This window comes from Takifugu flavidus, chromosome 18, assembly GCF_003711565.1.
Source record: "Takifugu flavidus isolate HTHZ2018 chromosome 18, ASM371156v2, whole genome shotgun sequence".
NCBI lineage: Eukaryota > Metazoa > Chordata > Actinopteri > Tetraodontiformes > Tetraodontidae > Takifugu > Takifugu flavidus.
In genome coordinates, this window is record NC_079537.1 from 7,114,024 (window position 1) to 7,127,365 (window position 13,342).

At 45.3% G+C, this 13,342-nt stretch overlaps 3 protein-coding genes across 3 annotated transcripts; all 3 read right to left on the reverse strand.

The window, feature by feature from the left end:
• Positions 1-2,012: 2,012 nt before the first annotated feature.
• Positions 2,013-6,209, reverse strand: LOC130515134 (somatostatin receptor type 5-like). Its single transcript, XM_057015182.1, has 4 exons — positions 5,914-6,209; positions 3,833-4,539; positions 3,375-3,743; positions 2,013-2,983 (listed from the first exon to the last, which is right to left on the reverse strand). The coding sequence occupies exons 2-4, from the start codon at positions 4,514-4,516 to the stop codon at positions 2,876-2,878; spliced, it is 1,161 nt and encodes a 386-aa protein (XP_056871162.1). The 5' UTR covers positions 4,517-4,539; positions 5,914-6,209; the 3' UTR covers positions 2,013-2,875.
• A 986-nt stretch (positions 6,210-7,195) lies between these two features.
• LOC130515136 (myeloid-associated differentiation marker homolog) lies at positions 7,196-9,192 on the reverse strand. The gene has a single exon (XM_057015184.1). It carries the CDS (start codon positions 8,845-8,847, stop codon positions 7,996-7,998), a length of 852 nt encoding a protein of 283 aa, XP_056871164.1. The 5' UTR covers positions 8,848-9,192; the 3' UTR covers positions 7,196-7,995.
• A 681-nt stretch (positions 9,193-9,873) lies between these two features.
• LOC130515135 (myeloid-associated differentiation marker homolog) lies at positions 9,874-11,236 on the reverse strand. The gene is made up of 2 exons (XM_057015183.1): positions 10,856-11,236; positions 9,874-10,510 (listed from the first exon to the last, which is right to left on the reverse strand). Exons 1-2 carry the CDS (start codon positions 11,120-11,122, stop codon positions 9,920-9,922), a joined length of 858 nt encoding a protein of 285 aa, XP_056871163.1. The 5' UTR covers positions 11,123-11,236; the 3' UTR covers positions 9,874-9,919.
• Positions 11,237-13,342: the final 2,106 nt, after the last annotated feature.

The window sequence follows — 13,342 nt, forward strand, 5'->3', positions numbered from 1 at the left end:
TAAAATAGACAGATGCTGCTAACAGCCCTCGGGGTGGGTCCACCTTTTTCTGTCACCTAAATATACACGGGTATCAACAAACACATGGACACACAGGTCATGGGACTAAAAAGGTTAGTTTGTCATCAGTGAATCTGTCATAACTGGACTGTTTATTCTAATCTGTTTATTGAGAGGACGATCAGTTCTGCCTGTCTTTGGTGTGGAAAAGAGAAAAAGGTTTAGGTTCAAGTAAAAATAAGCGCGTAATGAAAATTCCAAGTGACACCGCTCACATATCTGGGCCTTGGCTAATTGCTGAAATCACCTCTTCTCTGTTATTAAAACAGACAGAGGCAGAAGAGGCTGCAGGGTGAAGTCCACGTCTCCCATCTATGTTTAGCAGCAAGGGAGAAACCCACACCTCCGTCGGCCCCTACAGGTCCCCCCTGTGCTCCTCACGCTTTTGTTATTTGCAGCCACAACAAACTGTGAAACAGCTTAAGGTGAATGCAGTCATTTGCAAATCCCATAAAGCCACATTGTTCCTGAAGAACACAAACAACACATTGGATGTGGCGAGATTTGAGCATATTTTGAATGTGAAGGCAGCATGTGTTGCTCCCTTCAGCTGCACACGTCAGCAGCCTTTATGTAACCCCCCCCCCACCATCAGAGATGCAGGACGTCCACTCCTCTTTAGTCCACCTGTGGTTTACAAATGGAATTTAGAAATTTGAATCTGCCGGATCCTAAATAAATAAGTTCTGATTTAAACAAATGTTCTGGTCTCACAGAATCACTGCAGAAATTCTTGAACAGGAAAATTAGGGAGCAAGAACTCTGATGTCACATCTGCTCACAATCACTTCAGTATCATCAAGACTGATATAAAAACTGCTGTTTATTTACAGAGGGAGATGTCAGTACACAAACTGTCATTTGGAGTTCACATTTTCTGATTTATGTCCTCCCAGCACCATTAAATCTTGGTCAATACCAAGAGTTCCATGTTCTGACATTCCGTATAAATGTGCCTGAACGGGTTCCTGGAAGAGAAACCGAGCCCGGAGAGACATTCAGCTCTCATGAAGGTGCTTTAATTAAAGGCATGAATGTTGACACGGGCGACTCTGGACCGGTTAGCTTTGGCTACGTGGATATTTGCAAAACATTATGGAGACTTTTGAGGGGTTTTCTAGAGCTAGGGATGGATTTGTTGGTATGTTTCAGATGGATTTTAGAAGGAAACAGACAACATGTGGGTGTGTGCGACCTCGCCCCAGAAACATCTGGTACATTTTTTCAGTAAATTAGTGTGTAGGGCTCCGTCCCCAGTTTGATGATAATACTGGTTCTTTTATTGGAATCAACACACACTTCAAGGTAACAGTAGCTTCACAATGCTCAGATCATGTTTCTGCCTCCATGCTGAGGTTTTCAGTAAACATACGGGCAATAAGGGCAAAGACAGAAAACACACAGAGAGCTGAGGAGGTGTTTAAGGAGCGTCGGAAAGTAAAACACTCCTCGGGGAGAATGCGATGGATGAAGGTGGCTTTAATGAAAGTTTAGTCTGTGCGACATGTGATGATGGTGAAGAAAACATTCTTCATCTCCTGAAATCTCCTCCAATGACCAGCAGGACTCTTTATGAGTGCACATCAAACACCATGAAATTGTTGCATGTTGATGGTTGAATTTAGATTTAGAAGAACCCGAGAAGGGTTAGATCACAAAATACCACCACCATTAAGAACAACAAAATTTGCTTTAAATTAATTTTTTTAAAAAAAAGCTTGTTTAATTTTACCGACATTGACGTTTGGTTTTGTACATATGGTACGTTTAAAACACATCAAGCAACTCGGCCTGTAACACAAACTAAATGTTTTGGTGCTGAAGAGTGATGAGATTTTAGAAAAGGGAATGCTCTTGAAATTCATTTACCGTAATAAATTCTATTAATTTTATGTGTTTTAGAGGATTTGGAATCAAAGAGTTACTTAAAACAGTCCAAAATAATACAAATATTGTCTGAAGCACAAGGGAAATCGATTTATTGATCTTGATTCAAGTTTGTCTGCTTTAATCAAATCCTAACAGCAAATGTCCTGATTCTTTCCATCATAAACTATTGAAACCTGGTGGAACAGTGACTTTTCCATCACCTTCTTCATTTTTGTTGACCAGCTTTTGGCACCCACAGACCACCCAGGCTAGTTAGCATACATAGTAATTTGACCCCCAGCCACATTATGCTCCGACTTTACTGCTGTAATACAATTTCAACCAGACTAACTACTTTAAAAGTTGGTTTAGTTTTAGCACAAAACCTTTGTCCACCACTTCTAAATTCCCTTCTTCTTTTCCAGATAACTGGCATCAGTGTGAGCCAAGAGTCTGGTCGGGTTGCCAGGTAAAGGAGGACATTTGGCCATCTCCTAAGATAAGTGATGATGCCGGGGGTGAACACAACTGGCCGTTTCACCCGTTTACCAGTCGGGAGCTGGAGACAGGCCTTCACATGTAGCCTGCCAGGATCAAATTCCCTTTTACAACAAGGCCTGAAAAGAGATTCACACCAGTCTTCCCGCGGCCTCATCGGCTGTGAATAATCAGAATTGATTCCCCTAATAGGTAACCAAAAAGGAACCCTGTAATCACAACAACACCCCCCACCCCACCCACCCACACACACCCCCTTTTAAAATAGGATCACGATTACAACATGACAATTTTACACAGATGTTTTTGGTGCCACGGCAGTTGTGCCCAAGTTTATGTTTACGCGACCACATCTGTAATAAAATGAGCCTATGCAAGGTGGAGAAAGGCCGTTTACAGTCTTCTTCAAGTGCTCAGCAGCAGCACGACGTTCCCCCGGTAACACGTCTCACTGCAGCGTGACCGGTGTCATATTGGTGTCCGACTGAAAGCTCTGGCCGTTCTCAACCGTTTTTGAAGTCAAAGGTTCGCTGTCATGGTTCTTGATTATCGCCATCTGGAGAGAAAAAGAACAGACAATAATGTGACGGAGTAAACATTGGGGCTATTACAGATAAAGTTGAGATTGTAAACAAGATGATATCAAAATTGTTGTCACCCACTGAACGATATTGCTTGGAGTACAAATGACCGCCCCCTGCTGGTGTAAATAGCTATTGCAGCACTCTTTCACCTGAGTGCTGAATGTTTGAGCTACTTACCATCATTTCAAAAAATGTATTAAAATCAGGTTGAAGATGTTTGGGGGAGTGGTAGGGCTGTCATGGCGGACTATAGATAGATCTCAGACCTTTTGCTCTAGTTTCCAAATGATCAAAACTCAAATGTAGGGAGGTTTGTAGACGTGGAAGTGAACGTTCTTCAGCACACAGGTGGTGATGACATACCTGCAAGCACTGTGTTTCCTGTGTTGGGTTCCTGCTTGTGTTTTGAGCCGCTCTCCTCTGGTCTATGGCGTCAACACCATCTGGTTTGTAGGCACACAGGACCTTCTGGAAGCTCTGTTTGAAATTTTCGGAGAGGAATCCATAGAGGAATGGGTTGATGCAGGAGTTGAGGTAGGTGAGGATGACGATGATGAAGTAGATAGTGGTGTTGGCCTCTGGGATTATGTGGATCAGGTTGACCACGTTGGTGACGAAGAAGGGCAGCCAGCAGATGAGAAACACCAACACCATGACCACCACCATGCGCGTGACCTTACGCTCTGACCTCCGCCGCGTCGTCAGGCCCGCGCGCACGCCTACCGACCTCACCTGAAAGACGGATTGAGATGAGATTTTAAAGGTTGGACGTCCCCGAAACACCTAAAAGGTTCAGGTGGACGGCAGATAAAGGCGTTTACCCTGATCACGATCAGCAGGTAGCAGAGGCAGATGACGACCAGAGGAACAAAGAAGCCAAGGATGGACGTGTAGAGGATGAAGGCAATGGACCACGTGTTCTGTGGTTCCGGCCAGGTTATGTTGCAGGTGTTAAAATCCTCCTGCAGGTCTGAGAAGAGCGTGACCGGCAGGACAATCAGAAAGGACACCACCCACACCGTGGTGCTGAAGATCTTTGCCACCTTCAGCTTGCGCAATTTGAAGCTGCGAATGGGGTGGACCACGGCCAGGTAACGGTCGATGCTCATCACCATCAAGGAAAAGGTGGAGGCAAACTGGCTCACGGCGTCGGCGGTCATGCACACCTTGCACAAGAATTTTCCATACGGCCAGTAGGAAAGCACGCTGTTAGTGCCCAGGAAGGGAATTCCCAGGATGTAGAGTTCGTCCGCAAGGGCTAAATTGAGGATGTACATGTTGGTCACGGTCTTCATCTTGACATAGTAAAGCACCACGTAGATGGCCAGCGTGTTGCCCAGGAGGCCCACGATGAAGACGACCGTGTAGACGACCGCGGTCACCACGTCGAAGTGCATGGGCAGGTCTCCGCCTGAGCTGTTGTTGTACGTGGGATGGACGGGGTAAGTGTGGGAGGTCGGTACGCTGACGTTCTCAGGTGGAAAAGTCCAAACGGGACCATCCATGTTGAAGGAAGGGTGGGGGGGCTCTGGCAAAAAGAAACATCAGCAGAGGTTATCACGTAGGCTAGTCTGACGCTCAGCACGTCTACACGGATATCGACTGTTATTTAGTGTCCTTTTTCCCCCCGATATGTTTTTTTATGTGACTGGGAGAAACTGAGAGCAGTGGTGTGAGCCTTGGTCAGACTGAGGCACGTGCACACAGGAGAAATTTGACTGTGATGGGTGGGAGCTCAGAAACGGCATTTGTTGCAGTTTCAGCTCGGCTAAATGTGTTTGAGTGCGTTAAAAAAAAGAAGAAGAAGTCTACAGACTTTTTAGAATGTTAAAAACTAGCATTTGTGATTTGGACTCCTAGAGGTTTGAACTGGTGTTACAAGCCTGAGAGTCACACGCCAACAGCAATAGGGTGACGACTATAACATCAAGACACTGTTCTTTAAATTCATTGTTCCCTGATCTTCCATTTCTACGAATTAAATGGAACCAGTGATTGAATAAATGGAACTAAAATTCTGGGTAAAATCAAAGCTCATAACAATGGGAGTTCTCTCTGGGAAAGCCGCCCACTTACCAGGTAAAAGGAGAACTTCCCTCAGAAAAGGCTGGGCACATGGCCAACATTTCTCTTAATGGGAAATTACACAGCAGACAGCATGAAGTGACACTGTGGTATCAGAGGTCAAGAGCTGCAAACTGCATCAGTATAATTGCTTATGGCCACTGCAGGATAATGAGATCAGGAAAGATTAAATCGTAATGAGGGAATTTATGCTGCCACGGCTCAAACTGCCATTTCCTTTTCATTGGATGGATGCTGTATTTTAAAAAGTGGAAAAACTGACGGATTCGGACAGAGCAGCGTCACGATTCTGGGACTTGGGTTTTCTGAGCAGGGGGCCGGTGTTTGTCTCAACGCGGCCAGGGATGGATGCGCGGCCTGCACTAATAACCGTCCGCTGACTGTCTCTGAGCCCTGCCTGTGAAAATGTTGCACAAATAAATAGTTTGACGTGACGATTCATTGAACCGCGCTGCAAAAACACGGGAGTGACGCGCGGCCCGCAGCGCGCTGTTGAGAACACAAACAGCCGAAGCCCCTCGCAGGCTGCAGGTTACCCAATGACATCTCTCACAGATGTCATTGGATCCATGTGGGAAGTTCACACACACACACACACACACACACACACACACACACACACACACACACACACACACACACACACACACACACACGGCTCATTAAATCCTCGTTTAATGGATAACCTTTAATTCTACCAGCATTTTTCACCCGGGGATTTACAATGATTAATTTATTAACTTAATCGTGTCTACAAATACGACAAAAGTGTATTTTTACTCGCTGATAAAGTTTAGAAGTTAAAATATTTGCCCACCTGTCGTCTCTCTTTTGTTCTGTGCACCGGCAGTTTGCGCGTCCTCCGCGCTCCTTTACGCGTCTTTGGAAAGGCGCGTTCGTCCTGCGGTGGAAATATGTCTGTTTTTAACCCGTAGTTGAAAGAAAAGTTTCCACCTTCAAGCATCTTCACGGACACATCGTCTCACGGATGCCAGGGCGCGAGGCAGCGTCCCTGAACGTGGCCCCGCAGCGAGTCATATCCGACCTGGTGCTGATGGAAAGTCCTTCACTGGCGCGCTGGAGGCATTTATGGGCAAAGCCGCGCACGGACTTTAGCCCCACCCATGGGTGATGTGGTTAAATTTTCTTTGGTCCATTTCTTTTTACTTTTTGTTTACGCGTGAGGGATTTAACACTTTAAAGTGAATTAAAAAGAAAACTAAACTTCACTCTGCAGTAATTCGTTTGAGCTGATTTATATTTGTTTAGATGAGGTAATAAAGCAGGAGTGCACGCGCCATCGTGTGACGTGCGTTCATGTTTACATGTTTACATCGGGCACATTTTCCACAGCATCAACTGTGTGGGGGTTCCTGGTCTCTCCTCCTCCTGAAGTCGGTCTGCAGTTGGTTAGAACGTGATGAGTTCTAACTTCTCTTTGTAATAAATCTTAAAATTCTGGTCTAAGAATTGTCATCATGTGAACCTTTTTGAATTCAGTTTAGTTGTAGCGCTGTTCCAGGGAGAATTGAAATGTGATGTGTCATTCCCATCAGGAATGGTCCCAGGGGCCCCCTTCATTATTTTTAGTTAATAGAAACAAACTGCTACATTTGCTGGTGGCAGTAACCTGATGCGAATCACAGAAGGAAGCACTGTTATCTCACTGCTCCAGGGCCCAGAGTTCCTCCTCCTCACACGTCCTGTTTGCAGCACTCTGTAAAGTCTACAGAGGTGTAGTAGCATTCCCTGCGACTCTTCTTCCCACATTCAGGATCTCCTCGGGGTCTGCATGAGGAGGTAATTTTTCACGCTCCACTTGCTCCATTTGATCCAACTTCACTCACTCAGATTGATGTGTCAGAAAGCACAATAGCTGTTGGATTAGTGGTCAGTTTGGGCCTTTTCCAGTTGGTTAAAAAAAGAAAAAAGACGGTTGGAGAAGAATTCAGTGAACCCTTTCGGGCTCTCCATCTCAGCCCAAGGAGAAGCTAAATTAGAGATAAGACACAGAATACCCCAAGACAAATAGCTCCCCCCCTCCCTTTTTTTATACATTTCCCACACTTCCTGTGGCAATCTGGATTAATCTCCCCCCATTTTCTTGTTTGGAGTATTTTAATGTTGCGTTTTGTTTCACCACCCTAGCCTTTATTCTCAAATAGAGACAATATAGGAATCACACGGGGCTCCACGGTACTCTCTCTCAGTCATTGCCCTTTATATCATCTTATATGGTGCAACGTTTACCAGGAAATTGGGAAGATTTTGTGTGCTTACGATAACTGAAGTGCTCTCATCCTTCAAAACGCAGCTTTAGTCTGGTTCAAATATTAAATGAAATCCTCAACTCTTGACTTCAAACGCTTTATTGTTGTTACTGTATCCGGCATCACACTCTGGCCTCATTACACCAGTGCACTCAGAGCCCCATATTGACACTAACAGTCTTTTACATTTTTTAGAGGCAACTTTTTAATGTCCCCTTTTTAACAAACTTTACAGCACAACAGACACAAGCCGCTAGCTTAGCATAGAGGCTTGTCCGCCTGTGAAGGCAACTGAATCTGAAGCTCTCTGATCAATTACAGTCCATAGATTACATTTATCATCCATTTTAAAGGTTTAAAAGGAATACAAGAGACAGAATAAATAGGAAAACAAACATGCTTACAGCTGTACACAATCAGTGTTACCTTCTGCAACGCTGTTTTGGATATCAGAAGCCAAAGTTTGGCCCTCAGTTTTAAGAAGTTGAAACAACACTTTTGATGATCAACCAGCTACTCCACAACAAATGCTTGGTCTCTTATCTTTCAGAGTATCAGCATGTTGTAGCCATGTTGGGAGCCGATCTGGGGGTCACATTATGTTCCGCTCCCAGTAAATTTTCATAGGCTCATTGGTTCATAGCAATGAACACCATCCATATGGAAAAAGCGCTGTCCACAATGTAAACGATACAGTTGGTAACGCTCATGAAGGTGACCACCACCAGTTTGTCCCAGCTACAGAGGTTGCCGCAGTCACTGGGCCTGGGGTTGCTGCGAAAACTGAACAGAGGCCAGACGACCATGGCCGTCAGGTACATCACCGCTGCTACAACGTTGTGGACGACCACGATTTTGTCAAAGGAGAAAGGAAATACGAGAGTCATCTGTCCAATGGTGAGCACAATTATAAGGATGGCGAAGATGAAGCACAAGGAGTAGACAGCAACACACCACTGCAGTCCTGGTGAGTGATACTGGCTAGTCTCCAAGGACATGAAGATGAGACAGGCGAAGAAAGCCTCCAGCATCTTCATGATACCGGCGTTGGTGGAGAGGAATCCAATGGTCTCCCCCCTGGGGTGAAGGTGAGTGAACACCACTTCCACAGCGTACACCACAAAGCACAACCACGACACCACTGAGGCGCCGATCTGGCGGGGGCAGGTGCCGCAGGTAAAAAAGATGGGGTAGATGATGGAAGAGGAGAGGCACATGAGGCCGGCCAGCATGGCGAAGGCTTTGGTGAAGTCATCCCAGGCTAAAGGCAACCTGCTGCTGAGCGTGGTGAAGTCCAGAATCAGGATGAGACAAGTGACGAAGAAGCAGAAGCACCAGGTGAACATGCACCACGCCCAGTACGGAGATGAGACGTGTCCCACCGTCGCGACCAGGATGAAAGTCACACAGGTGAGGACCACGGAGATGGTTCGCAGTATACCCACCGGCTGGGTGACCGAGTGAAAGTCCACGGTAACCATAGCGACACAAATTCTTAAGCCCCTTCAGGAGTGGAAATGGAATGGAAATGCTGTCGTTGTTCCCCGATTCTTCTTGGAAAATGAAAGCATGACAGCTGAAGCAAAACATAGTGGCTTATCTGTGCCGTTTATGGCCTCGGCTTGATTCCTGGATTGGGTATCATCGTTTGTTATCTGCTGCGCTGGACTCTGCTCCCCCGTAAAAACCACCTTCAGAAGCTTCTCAGACAGTGACAGGCAGGAAAATCTCTCCAAGAAGGGAACCGCTCAGGAATGAACGCTTCAGAGAAACTGTGTTTTAACGCATTCACATCAACCTTATAAGGTCTGTTTTGCTGCATCTTTTGTTTACATTGTAAAGGGCACCAACCCCTCCTTTGCTCAAAGGTCACCACTTCACCAGATAAGCAGAGATTACAGTTGACTCATTTGGTATAAATGTTGCTTGACCAGAGGGCTAAACGCTGTTTTATACGTAACACGGTAATAGAAATGAGCCACTTTTGACGACGACTGAAGCACTGACCACTGTCGTTGGCATCCTGTCCACTTTGGGGTGCCATTACTGAGGTCATTGGCCATTTCCAACGTCTCAGTGATGCCACCACCTGGCTGAGCTTCCCCAATTTCACCAGTTAGTGGTGGACATGTGTCCAAATCCTGGAGAATCCCGTGCATCCAATGCATAAATACATTTCTTCTAACTGGCCTTCAATTAAAAGGTTTCAGCATATTTTTATTTCTTTTATTTGACTAATTTCTTTCCTTTCATTATAATGCGTTAATGCAGATTCTCGCTTGGGTTATGGATCGTTGATACTCTACAAATAAAATTGGATTTGTCCTGTGAAACAGACCCGGTCTTGTTACCTGTTTTCACCATATATGCACATTTACACACCTTTGAAAATGATTTCTCAGAAGAACGTGGGTGGTGCCCAGTTAATCTTTAACCACGTTATTGGTTCACACTTGATTCATTCAGTTACAGATGTTGCAGCAAGGTGGAATAATGTACAACAAATCCTCTATTTTTGTTAGTATTTATTATCTTTTTTTCCATGGGGGATGTCTACGTGCTGCTCATGAAAAACACCAGCCGGACGGAGTAAACTGTATCCACGATGTAAGCAACCAGGTTAACGCAGGTCATGAAGGTGATCACTGCGTAATTGTTCCATTTACACAAAAGTGTTGTTGAGCATAAGCTGGGCCTGGGATTGTCCAGGAAGCTGTAATATGGCCAGATGACCACAGCCGTCATGTACATCAACACCGCCAACACATTGCACCCCGTTAGGACTTTATCAAGCGGTGCTGGTAACAGAGCCAGGAGGCGGCCGATGGTGAGAATGATGACCAGGGTTCCAAAAATGAAGCAAATGCAGTAAACTGCAACACACCACTGGAGTCCTGGAAACTGAGGGTATCTGGTGCCATCCAGGCAGGTGAAGATGACGCAGGCAACGAAGACCTCCAGAACCTTGAGAAGGCCCGGGACAGTGCCCAGAAACCCACTGATTTCGCCGGGCTTGGCTCGGGTTAGCCCAACCTCAACGGCGTACAGGATGAAGGCCGTGAAGGAAAAAACTGTAGCAATAATGTAGAAGTCGCAGGACCCACAAGTGAAGAGGACAGCAAATAAGATGGAAGCGGCCAGCATCTATGGGAGGAAAATCAAATGTTGGACTGAAAGCTGAAGCGCGCATTATGATATACGAGCCCCTGGATGCACTCAAGAAGAAAAGGGCCTTGGTTATTTCGTATAAAAGCAGCCTAAACCTTTTGAATCACAAGAAATGACCTTTAATGAGGCGTTTTCATCGCACAACATTTCTATACAACATAACATGTACATACAGTATATATGCATGTGTGTGTGCGTGCGTGTATGCATGTGTGTGTGTGTGTGTGTGTGCATGCATGTGTGTGTGTATGTGCGTGTGTGTGTGTGTGTTGTGTGTGTGTGTGTGTGCGTGTGTACAGCAGCAGCAGCAGAGTCACCCACCATTAAAGTTGCCAGCATGGCAAACGCGGTGGTGAAGTCGTCCCAGGAGATGGGCAGTTTGGAACTGAGACTGGTGAAGTCCAGGACCAGTATCAGGATGGTCACACAGAAGCAGAAGCACCATGTAAACATGCTCCACGTCCAGAAGGAGTCGACTCTGTGGCCCACAGCTGCCACCAGGCTGAAGGTAATACAGGTGAAGATCACCTCCAGTATTCGGACGATGCCCACCGGGCACACCACTGCCCTGACGTTCAGCATAACCATGACAAATAGGCGGTTGTTCTGTACAGACAGGCGATTATTCTCTCTGCGTCTTTCCGAAAGAGCTTTCCTTTTCGTCCTAGTGCGTCATTCTGCAGGCTACAGACAGAAAGTAGAAGTTCAGGGCCCCTCCTTTATTACCACCTTTGTCATGTATGCAAATATTAAATGGTTGACAGGTTTATTGTACTGCATGATAAATGAATGTTGGTCAACTCCAGTGTCTTATCAGTGGCGTTTGTGAGCTTTAGCCAATAAAAGAAAGATAGTGATTGGTGCAGGAGCCCCAGGATTCACACACCCTTTGCTAACTTAAACCAATTAATGTGTTACAGAAGAAATCTTTGTTGGACTTTAGAATAGTTGATGCTACGGCTTTGACCAGCAGAGGGAAGCAGAGGCCGGGTGCGTTCAACGTCCATTAGTGTGATCTTTCACAGGAACAGTGTTTTGTCGAATACACGGCCGACCTGCACTAACACACACACACACACACACACACACACACACACACCACACACCACACACACACACACACACACACACACACACACACACACACACACACAACACACACATATAAAGGAATTCCTGTTTCAGTGCAGCTGTGGGTGAATAAACCAACTATTGCAATACAGCAGAGTAGCTGTGTGGTTCTCTGATGCACAAATAGACGACACCACTTCCTTTTCCGCCTGTAGTCTGTGCACGTACGAACAGGAATGTTTTTGTGATTACCCTGTCATTTGTTATATCCTCCTGTCCTCTGACAGTCGCCAGGGCACCTTAAGAGGATCTCTGACTGCTCTGTGTGTGTTTAAGAATTCTGAAGAAGAGGGTTCGGGCAGGTTGTGATGAATGTTCAGGGAGACGAATTATCAGGAATTATCAGGAACTCTTGAACAAATGAGTGAATAAATGAATTAGGACATTAAAAGAAAAATATGAACATACTGTAATAACTATCAGCACTTGTTCTGGTTGAGCTGATTATAAACACAAGAAACACAACTTCTGCTATACAACAGTATCACTTTCGATGCAGAGGACTTGATTATCAGACCTTGTGAGTGATGGGGATCGACAGGCGGCCTTAGTACGCTAGCCCACTACACCGGTTATGTCAGCTGCATCTCATGTGGGTTCTGTCTTGAGACCACGGGATTCGAGCATTCCAGCCGATGTTTTCTACGCATGTAGATTTTCCAGATTTTGCTGCAGATCTCAACATATTAATGAAAAAGTCCATTCAGACTTCTTTTGCTTGTGGTTGGAAACCCCCCAGAACATGACCCCAAATTAACAAAACTGGGTTCTTTCACTGCGCAATCTGGAAGGTTCCCTGGTCGATGTCATCTCTACAGGACAGGTTTTTATTGATGCTCCTACATGGTAGTCCCCCACAATCGGAAGTGGATTGACATGTATGAGTGTGCATGTACCAGAGAACCAAAACTGGTGTAAAAACTAGTTCCATGTAATACCGTAGAACCAGAGGAAGCAGAGGATTTTCCTAATCACAGTATCCATGTTCTGCCCTTCATCGATTTGTTGGTAACAAATCGATGTGTTCACCAACCATACCAGCATGCATGACACGTAATGGTTTGTTTGTTCCAAGGAGTCAGACATTAGTTTCCCTAATGTTTGAGATTAACGTAAAGGATCAAGCATAGTGGTTGTGCAGTTGGAAAGTCGCTTCTTCACTTCTTATGCCACCAGACACTTCATTTTAAAATGAAACTGCAGATTTCTGCCTTGTGGACCTAGAGTTATTCATTAGGTATTATATTATTATCATTGTTATTAGAGATAACAATACCAATAACAATAAACTAATAAAAAAGAAGAAAACAGACTGGGAGGATGAGCCAGATTGGATACAAAGAAACAAAAAAACACCCTGAAGTTGATCTTTGTTCCCTTTCAGTCAATTTACTCAGTACAACACATCTGTATGGGAAATCACGCTCTCCCGTGGCCCGCTGAAAAAACCTCTAGTCACACCTTTTAAGGCAAATGACGTGTGGCGACGTATGTGAGGTCTGCTCGCACATATAAAATCCCATCGCCATGGTCATATTTCAGTTATTATGCTCTTCACCTCGCTAAGAACACCTCCACGAGTCAGGCTAACTGGGTGCTGCTAGTTAGCTTTGTCTTCGTTACGGCTGCAGCCGGCTCAAATTTAGCTGAACTGCTTTTGTTGGTTTAGCCACCAAC

Coding starts and splice junctions, on each gene's coding strand:
- LOC130515135 (XM_057015183.1), bottom strand. CDS start 11,122: ATGGTTATGCTGAACGTCAGGGCAGTGGTGTGCCCGGTGGGCATCGTC. Junction 10,511..10,855: donor CCATGCTGGCAACTTTAATG/GTGGGTGACTCT, acceptor TTCCTCCCATAG/ATGCTGGCCGCTTCCATCTT.
- LOC130515134 (XM_057015182.1), bottom strand. CDS start 4,516: ATGGATGGTCCCGTTTGGACTTTTCCACCTGAGAACGTCAGCGTACCG. Junction 3,744..3,832: donor ACCTGCTGATCGTGATCAGG/GTAAACGCCTTT, acceptor TCCGTCTTTCAG/GTGAGGTCGGTAGGCGTGCG. Junction 2,984..3,374: donor AGGAAACACAGTGCTTGCAG/GTATGTCATCAC, acceptor TTTTCTCTCCAG/ATGGCGATAATCAAGAACCA.
- LOC130515136 (XM_057015184.1), bottom strand. CDS start 8,847: ATGGTTACCGTGGACTTTCACTCGGTCACCCAGCCGGTGGGTATACTG.